The following is a 13,265-nucleotide window of genomic DNA, read 5'->3' on the forward strand; positions in this document are numbered from 1 at the left end:
CTCTGGTCTTGAACAGGCTACTCTCTGCATCTCAGTTTTATCATCTTGGGGCTAAAAATAGTACCTACTTCCAATAGTTGGTGCGATCTGTAAGTGAGATAATATATATAAAATGCTTGCCACAGTACCTGGCGCATAGTCGGTGCATGATAAATTTGGACTCATCATTTGTATATGTGTTTGTGTACGTATATTGTATCTGTGCGTGAAGGAGGTGGCGGAGGGGTACTTAAGAGGTGATAGCAAATACAATTTTGGGGATGGCTGCCGGGGTCTGTTTCAGTTTGCCTGTGAAGATATTTTCTGAGGCATGACATAGTGCCATACACCTTGGTTTCCAAAACCATTTTCTGTTAAGGCTCTAAGCAATGCTGAAATCTATTAATAAGATACTCTGTTTCTCATGTTTTCTGTGTCCTTTTTAGCCTTCTCCCCCAGGGTTTAGTAAGAATTAAAGGAGATTATTCATGCAGTGTGCAACAAAGTACATTTCGCATATACATATTTGCTTTGCACATATCTGACATGTAGTAACTGCTCATTAAACATCCAGGCTATTGCTATGATATAGAGCCTACTGTGGAGTTGTATGAGAGAGGGGAGGACAAAATATAATTAATTTCGCAAGCAACTTTTGGTTCATCTATCTGGATGGCATACAAATCTCCTAAGCATCCTCACAACCCATTTGGGAGGAATAGGATGTGTTCTTTCCATTGTACAGATGGAGTAACCGAGAGATTGAAAAGTGACATCACCAACAGGCGGTGACCTAAGGAGTCAGGGCCAGAACCAGGTCTGGAATACAGACTTCCTGGCTCCTGACCCAGGTTCCCTTCTGCCATCCAGCCTTCACCGGGAGGCTGGAGGGACCAGGGAAGTGTCTGTTTCAGGGCTCTCTCAGTTGCCCTTGGAAGTTTATCATCTATCAACTGAATGTTGACCAAAAACACACTAATTCCTGAGGAGACCTTACAGGATGTCCTGTTGAGACTTTTCCTCCTTTTTTGTCAGTGCTTTGCTGGCAGATTAAAATTCAGTGGACCCCATTTGTAGGAAGTCTGATAAAATATTCTCATCTCAATTGCAAACAATTTCTCCATCTGCCACTTGGCTGAGAGGATCAGACTCAAACACCCTCACGAGAGAGGAGTGATACCAGCAGAGGAGGGTACAGGAAACAGCGAGGTTTTGTGTCTGAACACAATGTCTACCTGGTCTATTGTCTGATGGAGCTGATTAGTCAGCTGTTCTGCAGCTGGTTTCTCTCTACCAAATTGACTGAATCTGCCTAAAATTACTTTTGTTTATTATTTAGTATCTTATAGGTGCAGCTCTATATATGCTGTGCATGGGTATTAAGAGAAAATAATAAATTTGGTGTTGGGATATGGGCACAGATGGGCTAGGGGAGGAAAAGACTGGAGGACACATGAAGCAAGGTGAGCAAAGCTGGACTCCCCTTCTGATTTGGGACAGGTGATGCAGTTTGCAAAAGATATTGAAGGAAGTCAACATGATCCACCCAGGAAGGTATTCATAATACCTACTATTTGCAAAAAAAAGAATGTTTGAGGGTGAATAGGATATGAAAAAGGTGCCTAGATTTTAAGTGTTGAGGGAAACATTCCTTCATTTGGTAATCCTTAGCAAATACCAGGCACTTTGCTGGATCCTGGAGATGTGCTGGTGAACAAGAAGAAACAGGGAGCCTACGTCTTGGAACTTTCGTCGTAGCGAGAGAAAGCAACAAGAAAAATGTGACCACTGTCATGAGTCTTGAGAAGGGAATAAGGAGGGTATGGTGATGGAGAGTATCAAGGTAGGGGACATGGTGCTATTTCAGATCAAGGAAGTCCTAGAGAAGAGGATTATAGGCAAAGGAACTTCAACTGCAAAGATAAGAAGAGACATTTGGGCACATTCTAGAAACTACTCGAAAGACTACATAGTGAGGAGAAGATGACAAAACTGAAATGGGAATCTAGATGAGGAATGACAGTGGTCAGACTGGGATGTGCAGTAGGATGGAGACAAGTGAATAAATTTAAGATCTTTGGGATGAAGGGTGGGAGGTGATGGTTTAGGTTGAAGGAGTGGATATGGGAGTCAAAAAACACCGAGAACTTGGTAGATGGTGGTGCCACTCACCATGATGGGAAGCACAAAGAGAGAATAACTTTGCAAGAGGCTGAATAGAGAATTTCATTTGGGGGCCGCATAATTTGAAGAAAATGTCCAAGTAGACATGCTAAGGGTGTGTGGTTAGATATCTTGGTCTGGAGCTCAAGAAAAACTTTGGGCTTATGACCTGCCAACTATTAATTTAGAAAGAAATAGACAAGTAAAGTGTTATGTGTATTTAGAGAATGAAGCAATTAATTCAAGTGAAGGATATATAGATGCCCTTAGGGGCATGTCAAGTCCTGCAAAGGCCATAAGCTTTAAAAGATCAGAGAGCATACAGAAAGAGAATTAGAGAAATGCTTTTCTTTGTATGATGAAAAGGAAAAATTGATGATTAGTGATATCAAAATGACTATGCTTCTAAATCCTTCTCCAGAGAAGTTACCTGGGAGAAGGCACCAGGTAAGGTCTGCTTTTTATTAAGAAGATGAATGTTCAAGCCATAGATTGAGAAAAACCATTGCAATATAAATGTGATAATGATCTCACATTCATAATATATAAAGAACTTCTACAAAACAATAAGAAGACAAACAAAAAGAATGGGCAAAAATCTTGAACAGACATTTCACAAAGATCATGTACAAATAGCAAGAAGGAGATGAAAAGCTGTTACTCATCAGGGAAATGTCAATTAAAACCTTAGTGAGCTAATATTTCACACACACGAAAATGACTAAAACCAAAAAGACTGTCAATACCAAATGTGTGCATGTGGAACAACCAGAACTTTCTTTGATATATTTGTTGGTAGGAATGTAAAATGATGCAACCATTTTGGAGAAGTATTTGGTAGCTTCTTTAAAAATTGAACATATAGCTACTGTATGAGAAATATTACATTGTAAGTATTTACTCAAGAAAAGTGAAAATATGTGCACAAAGTGATTTGTACAAAAACGGTAGCAATTTAGTTAGTTATGCCCAAAACCTGGAAACAGCCCAAATTTCTATTGACAAGAGAATGGGTAAACAAATAGTAGCTTATCCATACAATGGAATACTATTCAGCAGAGCAAAGGCACAGACCACTGATTAATGCAACATGCAACATCCACTACTTGTGTAGTGGATCCCAGACAAAAAAGTACATGGTCTAAGATTCCATTTATATTAAGTTATAGAACAGACAAAATTAATTAATATGCAACATCCACTACTTGTGTAGATCCACTACTTGTGTAGTGGATCCCAGACAAAAAAGTACATGGTCTAAGATTCCATTTATATTAAGTTATAGAACAGACAAAATTAATTAATATGTGGTAATAGAAATCAGAAAGTGATTGCCTGGTGAGGAGGATAAGGAAGCTTACTGGGATGATAAAAATGGTCTGTATCTTATTTAAGTGGTCGTTACATGGGTGGATACAGCTGCAAAACTCATTGAAACAAATGTTCAAAATATTTTTTATTTTTTGCATATTTTTATTGGCAAAATATTTTTTTAAAAAAATTTATTTGAGAAAGCACGTGCAAGAGAGAGAGAGTGCATGTGAGTGGGGGGAGGGGCGAAGGAAGAGAGAGAGGGAGAGAATCTCAAGCAGGCTCTGTGCTGAGTGCACAGCCTGACATGGGGCTCGATCTCACAACCCTGAGATCGTGACCTGAGCCCAAATCAAGAGTCAGACTCTTAACCAACTGAACCACCCATTCACCTTAAGATCTTGCATTTTACTGCATATAACTCATCCCTCAATTAAAAAAACATCCAGGTAAGTCTAGCTTCAAAGCCTGCATTCTATAAGTACTTCCCAATTTTAGGGGGCAAACAGAAAGCAACTATGTGGGGGGAATTAATTGAAATGAAATAGATGAATTTAAATTAGCAGGGTCTAATAGTTTTGCTGTCTGAGTAACGCACATAGTCTCGGCCCACAGCTTCTCAGGTTGATCTGTATTGATATTAGATGAATATCATGTTGCTGAATTAGAGATCTGAAATTGTTTTTGTAGGTACAAGTCAGTACAGCCTACATTTATGTGGCACCTACTGAATGCTAGGCCCTGGGTATACTGTATTTCCTAAAGTCACCTGTTGGCTCTCCAAAGGATAGGTGTTTTGGCTTCTATTTCTCTGGCTTCTTCCATGGTAAGGCTTTGCTCCTCCGTTGATTGCTCACAGAATGATGTCTGCACAGAGTGGGTGCTGAATAAATATTTTGTGAATGAATGGATGAAGAAATCAATGGTGAATATCAAGTGTGTAATAATCTTTATGCATGTAAGAAGTCATGTTTAATTTCTCTGTTTAAAATAAATGTCACCATAGGGGCACCTAGGTGGTTCCATTGGTTAAATGTCCAACTGTTGATTTTGGCTCAATCCATGATCTCAGGGTCACGAGACTGAGCCTTGTATCAGGCTCTGCACTCAGCGTGCAGCCTGCTTCAGATTCTCCCTCTCCCTCTCCTCACCACCCCCATTGTCGTGCTCACTTGCACTCTCTCTCTAAAAAATAAAGAAATAAAAAAGAAATAAATGTCACCATATATCTGGCATTAAAAACAAAACCAAAACCCTCACCAGTTTCTTTTTACTCTCTGTACATCAGAGTAGAACAAGTGAAGAGAGTACAGAAAACAAAATGCTCTCATTCTCTGTCCCCTTTGCTTCCGGTAATAAAGGCCAAACTGACAACTGGTCGAGTGACTGGACTTTGGATTATTAAAAAAATATTTTGCAAGAAATAAGCCTGGCATATATGACCCAACAATGAGATAACCTACTTTCGTAAGAATGACAGCAACAGTTGATATTTCTGAGTGAAAACACTACCAAAACGAGAACCCAAAAAAATCCCTCCCAATCTCAAGAGGCTATGGGATAAAGAGGGGGTTGAATTGAGCTGCTGATGCCAACAGAGAGAGCCTTTGGAAGATGTGATTAGTGAGGTTCTTTTATCAAAATTTAGTAACTGCCAATATTTTATACATGGCATATAGAGTGGCCAAATAAATCACTTAATGATTTTAAATACAGAATATATTTATAGAAATAAAACAGAATTAACCTGGGTCAAATGCTCCATCCTCTGAATGCTTCTCTTAACACTGTGAATTAGCTTAGTGATAAAAGAAAATAAGTTTAAATAAATCACTGTGTTGAAAAATAGAATGTAATTGATAATTTATGAGTCAGCAACCTTAACTTAGAAAGAAAATCTATTCTAATTGTATACATTTGATTTCAGATGGCAGATGGAAGCTTGTTACATATTTGGAATTTTTTATGTGAAGTTAAAATTTATGTTCTGATTCTAAGATTTAAAAGCCCGGGTGATATGTGTTTATTGAATATTTTAATAAAATTTTAAAATTCATTCATCACAAATTTAATGAAGAAAAAGATGCATTCTATTTGTCTCACTTTTCCCATGGGATTTATGATTTCTTGCAAGAGTAACCAAATCTAACATAAAATGGAAAACAAATATTGTTGTCTTAAGAATAGAAATAATAAAAAGTGGGGGTGTGGTAAGAGGGCGAGTTTCAAAAGAGGGAGAGTTTGTTGATGCATAGACTTTCACACCGTATACTGTTCAACTGACATTGAACCACAAATTTGGATTTGAGTTTCCTGATGACCAAGGCAAAAAGGGAAACACAGCTTAGTGGCATGCTATATAACACAATTTATATTAACTATATTGACCTTAAGCAAAAGTATCCTGATCAGGAAAAAATCCACAATTATTAGGGCTAAAAGAGAGGGGCGTGTGTGTGTGTGTGTATGTGTGTGTGTGTTGATTTCAGGAGACTGAATAACAAAATGGACTATGTTCTCAACACTATCCCTTTAGCAAGATTAATAGAGAATTTTGTTCTGAAATTTCTTCAGTGTCAACTTGGAGGAGGTAGTGCAGTGTATGAGGAGAGCTAGGACAAATGAGGATGGTTTGGGCTGCAAACTATCTGCCAAGTGCTCCAGAGAACATGCTTCTCAGGTAAGTGGGGTTTTCTGGGAGGTAAGAGTTTGGGGTTTTCCGGGAGGGTGTCAAGCAGTGATAGGTCAGCTTTAAACATCATCTTAGAGAAAGAGTATTGGGAGACGTCAGTGAAAATTGAGAAGCTGAACCAGGTGAGGTTGTGACACAGGGGGAAGGTGCGAAGTGGCTGATGACTGCAGGGAAGATGAAGTCCCTCCATACCGGAGAGTCAAGTTGCAGTGGTGACCCGGCATCTTTGGGCTTGGCAGTCCAAAGACTTGACATTACCTTTTGCTAATTGGGTGTCACAGTGAAATCTCTTCACCTTTCTCTGAGTTAGTTTCCTCATCTCAGCAACGATATTGGGGAGGAGGAGATTCCCCACATCCCCCATCCCTTCCTCCCCCATGCCTGATGTTTCTTTCCATGTAGAAGATGTGTTATCCTGGATCCTGTCATTGCTTTGCATTATTCACTCCAGGGAAGTGCCTTATCTGATTGATACATTAAGGAAAAATAAACTGGACACATTGGACTCACCTCTCTCCTTTTCCTTCTTGGGAGCTATATCTGCCTGCCTGCAAGAAGTAGAGTTTTCTTCCCTCTGTACGCTGTACAGGCCATCTGTCCAGTTCAACATGCCCTGTGCCTGGGAAGGCAGTTCAGCCGAGTTCTGTGCTCACTCTGAGCAGTGTCCTTCCATTTGGCCTTTATTGGTGGCAAAGATTTTATTTTGGCTTCTATCTGCCGCTCTTGTCTTATCAATTTGTTCAGATTTTAGGTGGAAAGGGGTGTTATTTATTGTTCCCCCTCTAGAGACCCCAGCAGGGTTGACTAATTTTTATTCTTTTATTATGTTTTTAGAAATCTCTCTGTCTCTCTCTAGATATGTATATACATATGTGTATGTATGTGTGCATATACAAATATATAGAGAGAGTGCATGCACAAGGCAGGGAGGGGCAGAGAGAGGAGAAAGAAACTTAAGCAGGTTCCATGCTTAGCATGGAGCCTAACACAGGGCTCAATCCCACAACCCTGAGATCATGACCTGAACTGAAATCAAGAATTGGACGCTTAACCAACTGAGTCACCCAGGTGCCCCAGGGTTACTAGTTTTTAATCATACCCAATGTCATATTGAGTGTGAGGTCTGAACAAGATAATGTCACAGTGGTGGTATGGCATGCAGTAGTTGGCATGGAGAGACCCTGTTGGTTATTGCTATATTGGCTGTTTTCCCCAGATCCCTTCAGTCCAGAGGTATACTGAATAGCACCAATCATAGTACCCATCGTAAAACAACAGTCTCCAACACTGTAGGAGAATCGGTGGAGTCTTGGGCATTTTCCCACCAAATCCTTACATCCTGGTTCAAGCGGCCTGCAGATACCTGACAAGTACCCTTCTTGAACAGCTGCCTTTCTGGGGCTACCTACAGTGTCTTGCTTCTCGGGGTGACCCCATCTGTCTTGGCTGCAGATGTGGTTTCTACCTTAAGATTCTTTCCAATACCAACATCAAGCCAAAGGCTTATCAAGTGAAAAAGTCTCACTGGCCTCAGGGTGAAAAATACGGGGTCTCTAGAAGCAAGTGCCAAATCAATAAATACCAGGAAGGGCCAAGTGTTAAAGGTCCTCTTGGACGCATGTGTGGGGTACAGAGGATGGTGGAGAAGGCTCCCCTGGGCAGCTCTTGTTGTTGAAGAACAGGGCTGACACAAACACCATTTCTGGAAACGTGGTTTCCCAGCGTGGCTTCATGCGCCTTCTCCATCTGCTCCAGAAGCATTATTCTGGGCATCTTGACAGGAGGCCTCCAAATGAAAAGAGAGAACAAAAAAGTGCATTTTTTATCGTCTCCAAATACCTACAGCTCAGGGATATGAATGAAAAACACTTATCTTGTGACCTTTCAGGCCCTATTGCAGGAGAAGGACAGGAAAAAAACCAAACCAAAACAAAACCCGACTATTAAAACAAACACAAAAGGCACCATCTTGTTTCTTTTCTATCCTTGTTTGCTCTTTATTTAAAAGGGAAGAAAAAAAGAAATCTGGTATTTAAACCAACCTGTTGACAGACTGTTTGCTTTTATTTGATTTGCACTTCATTTGCATGAGTAAAAAGTATAAGGACAGTGTTGTGACTTAACAGTGAGATAGAAACTATTAGAGGGGACTTGATCATTAGCTTCTTTGTCATAGGGCAATTGTATCTTGCTTTCAATCACCAAATGTTATTTAAAACAAAGCTAAGGAGATTGATAGAAAATACAGATTCTTGCACTTCAGGGCAGGCTGAGTCAGCTACAGACCGTAGATAAAACTTACCAGATCCCAAAATGAAAAGGAAAGTGACTGTTAGGTAATTAGTGTCTACTCAGTCAAGGACAAAGGAGGAAGGCACCAATACCATCGATCAGCCAGAGGAAGAACACTGCCTTCCTTCTCCAAAAAGAAGCTCGTCTTGTCTTGTTACTTTCCCATGGATAAGACACAGAAGTTTGTGGAACTCACCTGATGATGCAAGTGATTCTTCCCCAGAGGTAATGCCTGGGTTCTGGAAGGAGTTCTGCCTAGAAGCTCCACTCTCCTCAAGGCCAGCCCCAAATGTAATTGGAGTATTAGGATGTAGCAGGCGTTCATGGTAGGGTTGCTTTGGCATTATTTTATCTGGGTCTATCCTCAGACTTCTAGGTTTCCCATAGGGCCAGATTTTCATTGGGAGGGTATTTATATTTTAACAGGGATTGAAACCTTGGCTTTTTCTGAGAGTAAACATTCAGGAATCTTCAGGACTATGGATGGAGAAAGGTTTGAGGCAGGGAAGACAGGTCTACTTAGAAACCGCTGAAGTCCCACCACACATAGAGAATTTCCCAGCTTTCCAGGGGGCCAGAAATTAATGTTGATGATGAGAAAAGTGTTTGGATTTCAAAGTTTGATTAGTAATATTTGCTAGGGTATGAATTTGTTGCAGGTAATAGAAACTCAAAATAATAGTAGCTTAGATAAGGTACACATATTTCCCATGGGACAGTGTGGAAGAAGTGCTCCAGTACTCATATGGCAACTTTGCTCTTTGAGATTTTGCAGGAGCCAGGGTTTCTGCTAACTTTTTGCTTTGCCTTCCCAGGGTATGGCCCATTTCTTCTTGATCCAAGGTGGCTCAACCACCACATGCACAATTAAAACAATGGGAGTAAGGGAGGAAAGGGGAAAGGGATGCATGCCTCCCTTTAAAGGCATGATTCAAAATTGCACTGATGACTTCCACTCATATCCCATGGGCCAGGCCCTTCACACATGGTCATACTCAACCACAAGGAAGGTTGGAAAATACCATCTTTATTGGTTCAACCATGTGCTGGGGTTTTGCCTCTGTGAGAGAGTAGGGAAGTGTACAGCTGTGATGAGCAGTTTGGGTTGAAACTGTTTTAAAGCAGAAGTTGCTCCCTTGGGAATACAAATAGGGATGTTTGTGTAGGTTAAGGGGGCATCCAGGATAAGAAGTCTGGATCATCATTCTCCTGTGACTTCACTTCCAACATTTTGGTTTTATGTGTTTCCATGACTGCTTCCAATCTAATGTATAAACCTCTATGTTCCTTTGTATTTGTTTGCTTTGTTTTTTTTAAAAAAAATGTAGTCACTTTCTATTCAGATGATTCAATTGAATAATCACCAAGTGATCAAATACTCTGAACTATATGACATGTGAGGTATGGGAATATAATGCTCAGTAAATTGTAATATCTGCCCTCAAGTATCTTAAAGTAGGTTTTCTCAGTGATGAAACTATTGATGTTGGGGCTGGATAATTCAGTTTTTTGGGGATAGTGTCTCTACCCATAAGACATCAGTAGCCTCCCCCATTCTAGCTGCAGCAACAGAAAATGTCCCAAGACATTGCCCAATGTCCTCTGTAGGTAATAATCACCCCTAGGTGAGACTTCTTGATTTATAGAGTGGATCAGATCACTGGATCTCAGCGTGTTGTTCCTTGGCCAGTAACATCAGTGAAATGTCAGAATCACCTGAAACTTGGTAGCAATGCAAATTTTCAGATGCTACTCCTGCAAGACTGAGTCAGAAACCCTAGGAATGGGGCTTAGGAATCTGTGCTTTAACAAGCTCTCCTGGTGATTCTGATGATTCTGATGCTAAGGCTTGAGAAAACTAAGCCAGATCACTCATCAGCCTGAATTTCTTTCTTTTCTTTTTTTTAATAAAGATTTTATTTATTTATTCATGAGAGACACACAGAGAGAGGCAGAGACACAGGCAGAGGGAGAAGCAGGCTCCATGCAGGGAGTCCGACGTGGGTCTCAATCCCAGGTCTCCAGGATCAGGCCCTGGACTAAAGGAGGCGCTAAACCACTGAGCCACCCGGGCTGCCCATCAGCCTGAATTTCAATTCAGTGTAGGAAGTGGTGTAGAGAAGGCACATACTGTATGTCATGGGAACCCAGAGAAGGGCAGCTGATCCAACCTGTGGAGGTGAGAGGAAACTTGTCAGGGTAGACAGAAGTGTTATTTGCATCTGGAAGTGTTCTGTAGATTGTAGCATGAAATAAATCTACTTGGGAGCTGAAGATGCTCCTTCAGGAGCACAGCGCATTAGAGAAGTAAGAACAGTTCAGTATTGCTAGATTGTGACATCCTAGGTCAGGAAGTCCTGGGCTTTGGGACTGGAGGGGCAGGCGGGAACTTGGTCACAGCGGGTCCAATAAGGTATGTTGAACAATTGTTGTTTTTAAGCTGCTCAGCCTCTGAACCCCTTTCCAGGGTGTGGACACTACATTTATGCATGCACCTTGGTAGGAGGCTGAGCTCTTCCTGCATTAAAAAAATTGAACTTCCAGAAGCCAACTTCCCGCTGCCCCAGAGCAGGTAGGGGGTGTGGGCATGTACCTTAGGCCTGCCGGTCAGATGCCCCCTTCCAAGATTTGATCCTGAAATAAAGATGAAAAGACAGTGGGATACTACTCAAGCCAGCGGTGGTGGAGGTGTTGAGAGCAGTGTCCACTATGATGTGCCCCTACCACTGTGACGTGTGGTAGGGGCATTCTTGCTGGGTGGGTCTTCAGGGATGACTTGGCCCATGGTCCTGGTTCTCTGCATTCCTTTGGTTCCTGCATATTTCTTACCTGGTTCTACAGGCCTTCTGGTGAGTCTGCAAAGTACTTTTCAATAAATTCCTCTCCAGAGCATCACTAGCTAGAGGTGGTGTCCTCCAGAGATTGCTTTCAGGTGGAGAATGAAGGCCTCTGCAGAAAGGGAAAAAGAAATATCACCAAGCATTTATTAAGCACTTTACTTAGATTATCTCCTAATTCCCCAACCAACCCTTGAGGAGATACCATTATTTCCATCTTTACTTTATACATGGAAAGCTGAGTTTTGAACCTGGGAATTCTGTCTCTATGGCCTGTTTCCCTGACCATCATGCCCAAAGCCCAATCTGAATCCGAATCTGAAATTCCCTTTAAGGCTTGTAGCAGCCATCAGATCCCCACCACAAAATGACATCCTTCGTCAACCTTGCCTTGAGTCCCTGATGACTTTTCTGTGTTTTTTGAATTTTACTCAATACTGTGTCTACTCTCTGGCCCACATCATCAGTCATTTATTTTCATGTCATCCTAGAGTTAGTTTGTAGCTCTCTGTCTTCCTCTTCTATCTGTATCATAGCCCCTTGAGGATTCTAATCGTAACTTTGCCACTCACTAAGAGATGGTCATAGGGCAGATACATTGACGAAATAAGTATGAGTTCGCAGCATTGCTGTGGGCAGGAGTGGTCTTCAAAATGCCACATTTAACAACTGGTTCACAAGGGTACTGGCCAATCAGAATAGTCAACGGCTATAAATATCTGGAGTCTGTGTACCATGCAAACAACTGAACGTTAGCTCTGATTGTAAAAAAAAAAAAAAAAAAAAAAAAAAGATGATTTTCTTCGTAAGTTGTACAGCATAACAGAAATCCCAGGCAGTATTATTTTGCCTGCTATGTCTCTGTTAGCTGCCACAAAGCCTAGTGTGTTCTTATATATTTGGTAGGTGCTTAATTCAGCTCTGAAGTGATGGCTGAATGACTGCTTTAATCACCATGGTCCCCCAACCTCCCACAGGTGAGTATCAAAACCAGTAATTCCCTATTTTGGTTCAATAATAATACCCGAAATGATCTCTTTGATTACATGGTAATGAGGAGGTCATGAGATTTTCAAACAGTTCTTCCCCTCCTCTCCCCCAACCCATACTTAACTTTGATTCACTGATTTGAACACCAAGTGATACATACTGAGCTGCACCCTCAGAACAATGGAGACTGGGAACTAAGGAACAAAGTAAGGAAGCCGATGAGGTGAGTCTAGTCTCAACTTTCCTGGGTCACCTGGTTCAGGTGATGTGATCAACAAGCATCCTACTCTGCAGCAGGACTGGCTTGCATTTCTCCAGGCAAGGCAGCAGCTCCTTGGATCACCCAGGGGATCGGCCTCAATTGCCCCAGAGCCCACCCACCTGCCTGGCACTCAGAGTCTGTTGCTGAACGTTCTTTTCATCCTTCTGTTCCGTCTTCCAGTGCTCTCACGCCGACAGCTGCAGGAACACATGGAGGTTGCTTGGCAGCTGCTAGACACAGATGCTGGGCTCTGTAATGTACTTTTCCCTCCTCTGCTGCCTGCTTCAGAGTGTTTCTCTGGCTTCCTGGATGTCTTCGTTCCTGCGTGTGGGTGGGGTGTGCTTCGAGGTGCTAGTGGGGTGTGAAACCTTGGGGGATTGGTGCTGCTGAGCAGGCAGGATGGCTGGGTCCTTAAGATTGTCTTTGCCTTTTTTTTTTTTTTTTTTTACACACCAGTGTCAGTTTTTAACTGTTCTGCATGCCTGAGAATAGTTTCAAGCTGGGCTGGAGGAAAATAAGGCTGGGGTGTTCTTCTCTCCACCCGTGGAGCACCTGCTTCATCCAAGTCTTCATTATTTCCTAGTTGCCTTTCTACAAAAGTCTCCTGGCTTAACTGGCCTCTGTGCCTCTGACTTGTGCCTTTTCTTCCTTCCTGGCACTACCTTCCATGGTGCTACCAGGGTGATTTTCCTATAACCAGATCTGACTGTATCTCTCTTTCTCTCTCTCTTTTAATCCT

General features: G+C 41.7%; 1 protein-coding gene across 47 annotated transcripts in view; it reads left to right on the forward strand.

Annotated features, from left to right (window-relative positions):
- Nucleotides 1-13,265, forward strand: part of LOC121491656 — a 202,647-nt gene that overhangs the window by 68,438 nt on the left and 120,944 nt on the right. For 11 of the 47 annotated variants that reach the window (XM_041756782.1, XM_041756809.1, XM_041756845.1 and 8 more), the window contains 2 exons: nucleotides 4,144-4,279; nucleotides 6,028-6,133. The exons of 32 other annotated variants lie outside the window; for them this stretch is intronic. In XM_041756782.1, coding sequence (XP_041612716.1) covers nucleotides 6,056-6,133 — 78 coding nt within the window. In that variant the 5' untranslated portion in view covers nucleotides 4,144-4,279; nucleotides 6,028-6,055. Of the gene's footprint in view, nucleotides 1-4,143; nucleotides 4,280-6,027; nucleotides 6,134-12,180; nucleotides 12,252-13,265 lie in introns of those variants that run through there. 4 more of the 47 variants (XR_005988062.1, XM_041756869.1, XM_041756919.1 and 1 more) reach the window with 2 other exon arrangements.

This window comes from Vulpes lagopus, chromosome 1 (assembly GCF_018345385.1).
Source record: "Vulpes lagopus strain Blue_001 chromosome 1, ASM1834538v1, whole genome shotgun sequence".
Taxonomy (NCBI): Eukaryota; Metazoa; Chordata; class Mammalia; order Carnivora; family Canidae; genus Vulpes; species Vulpes lagopus.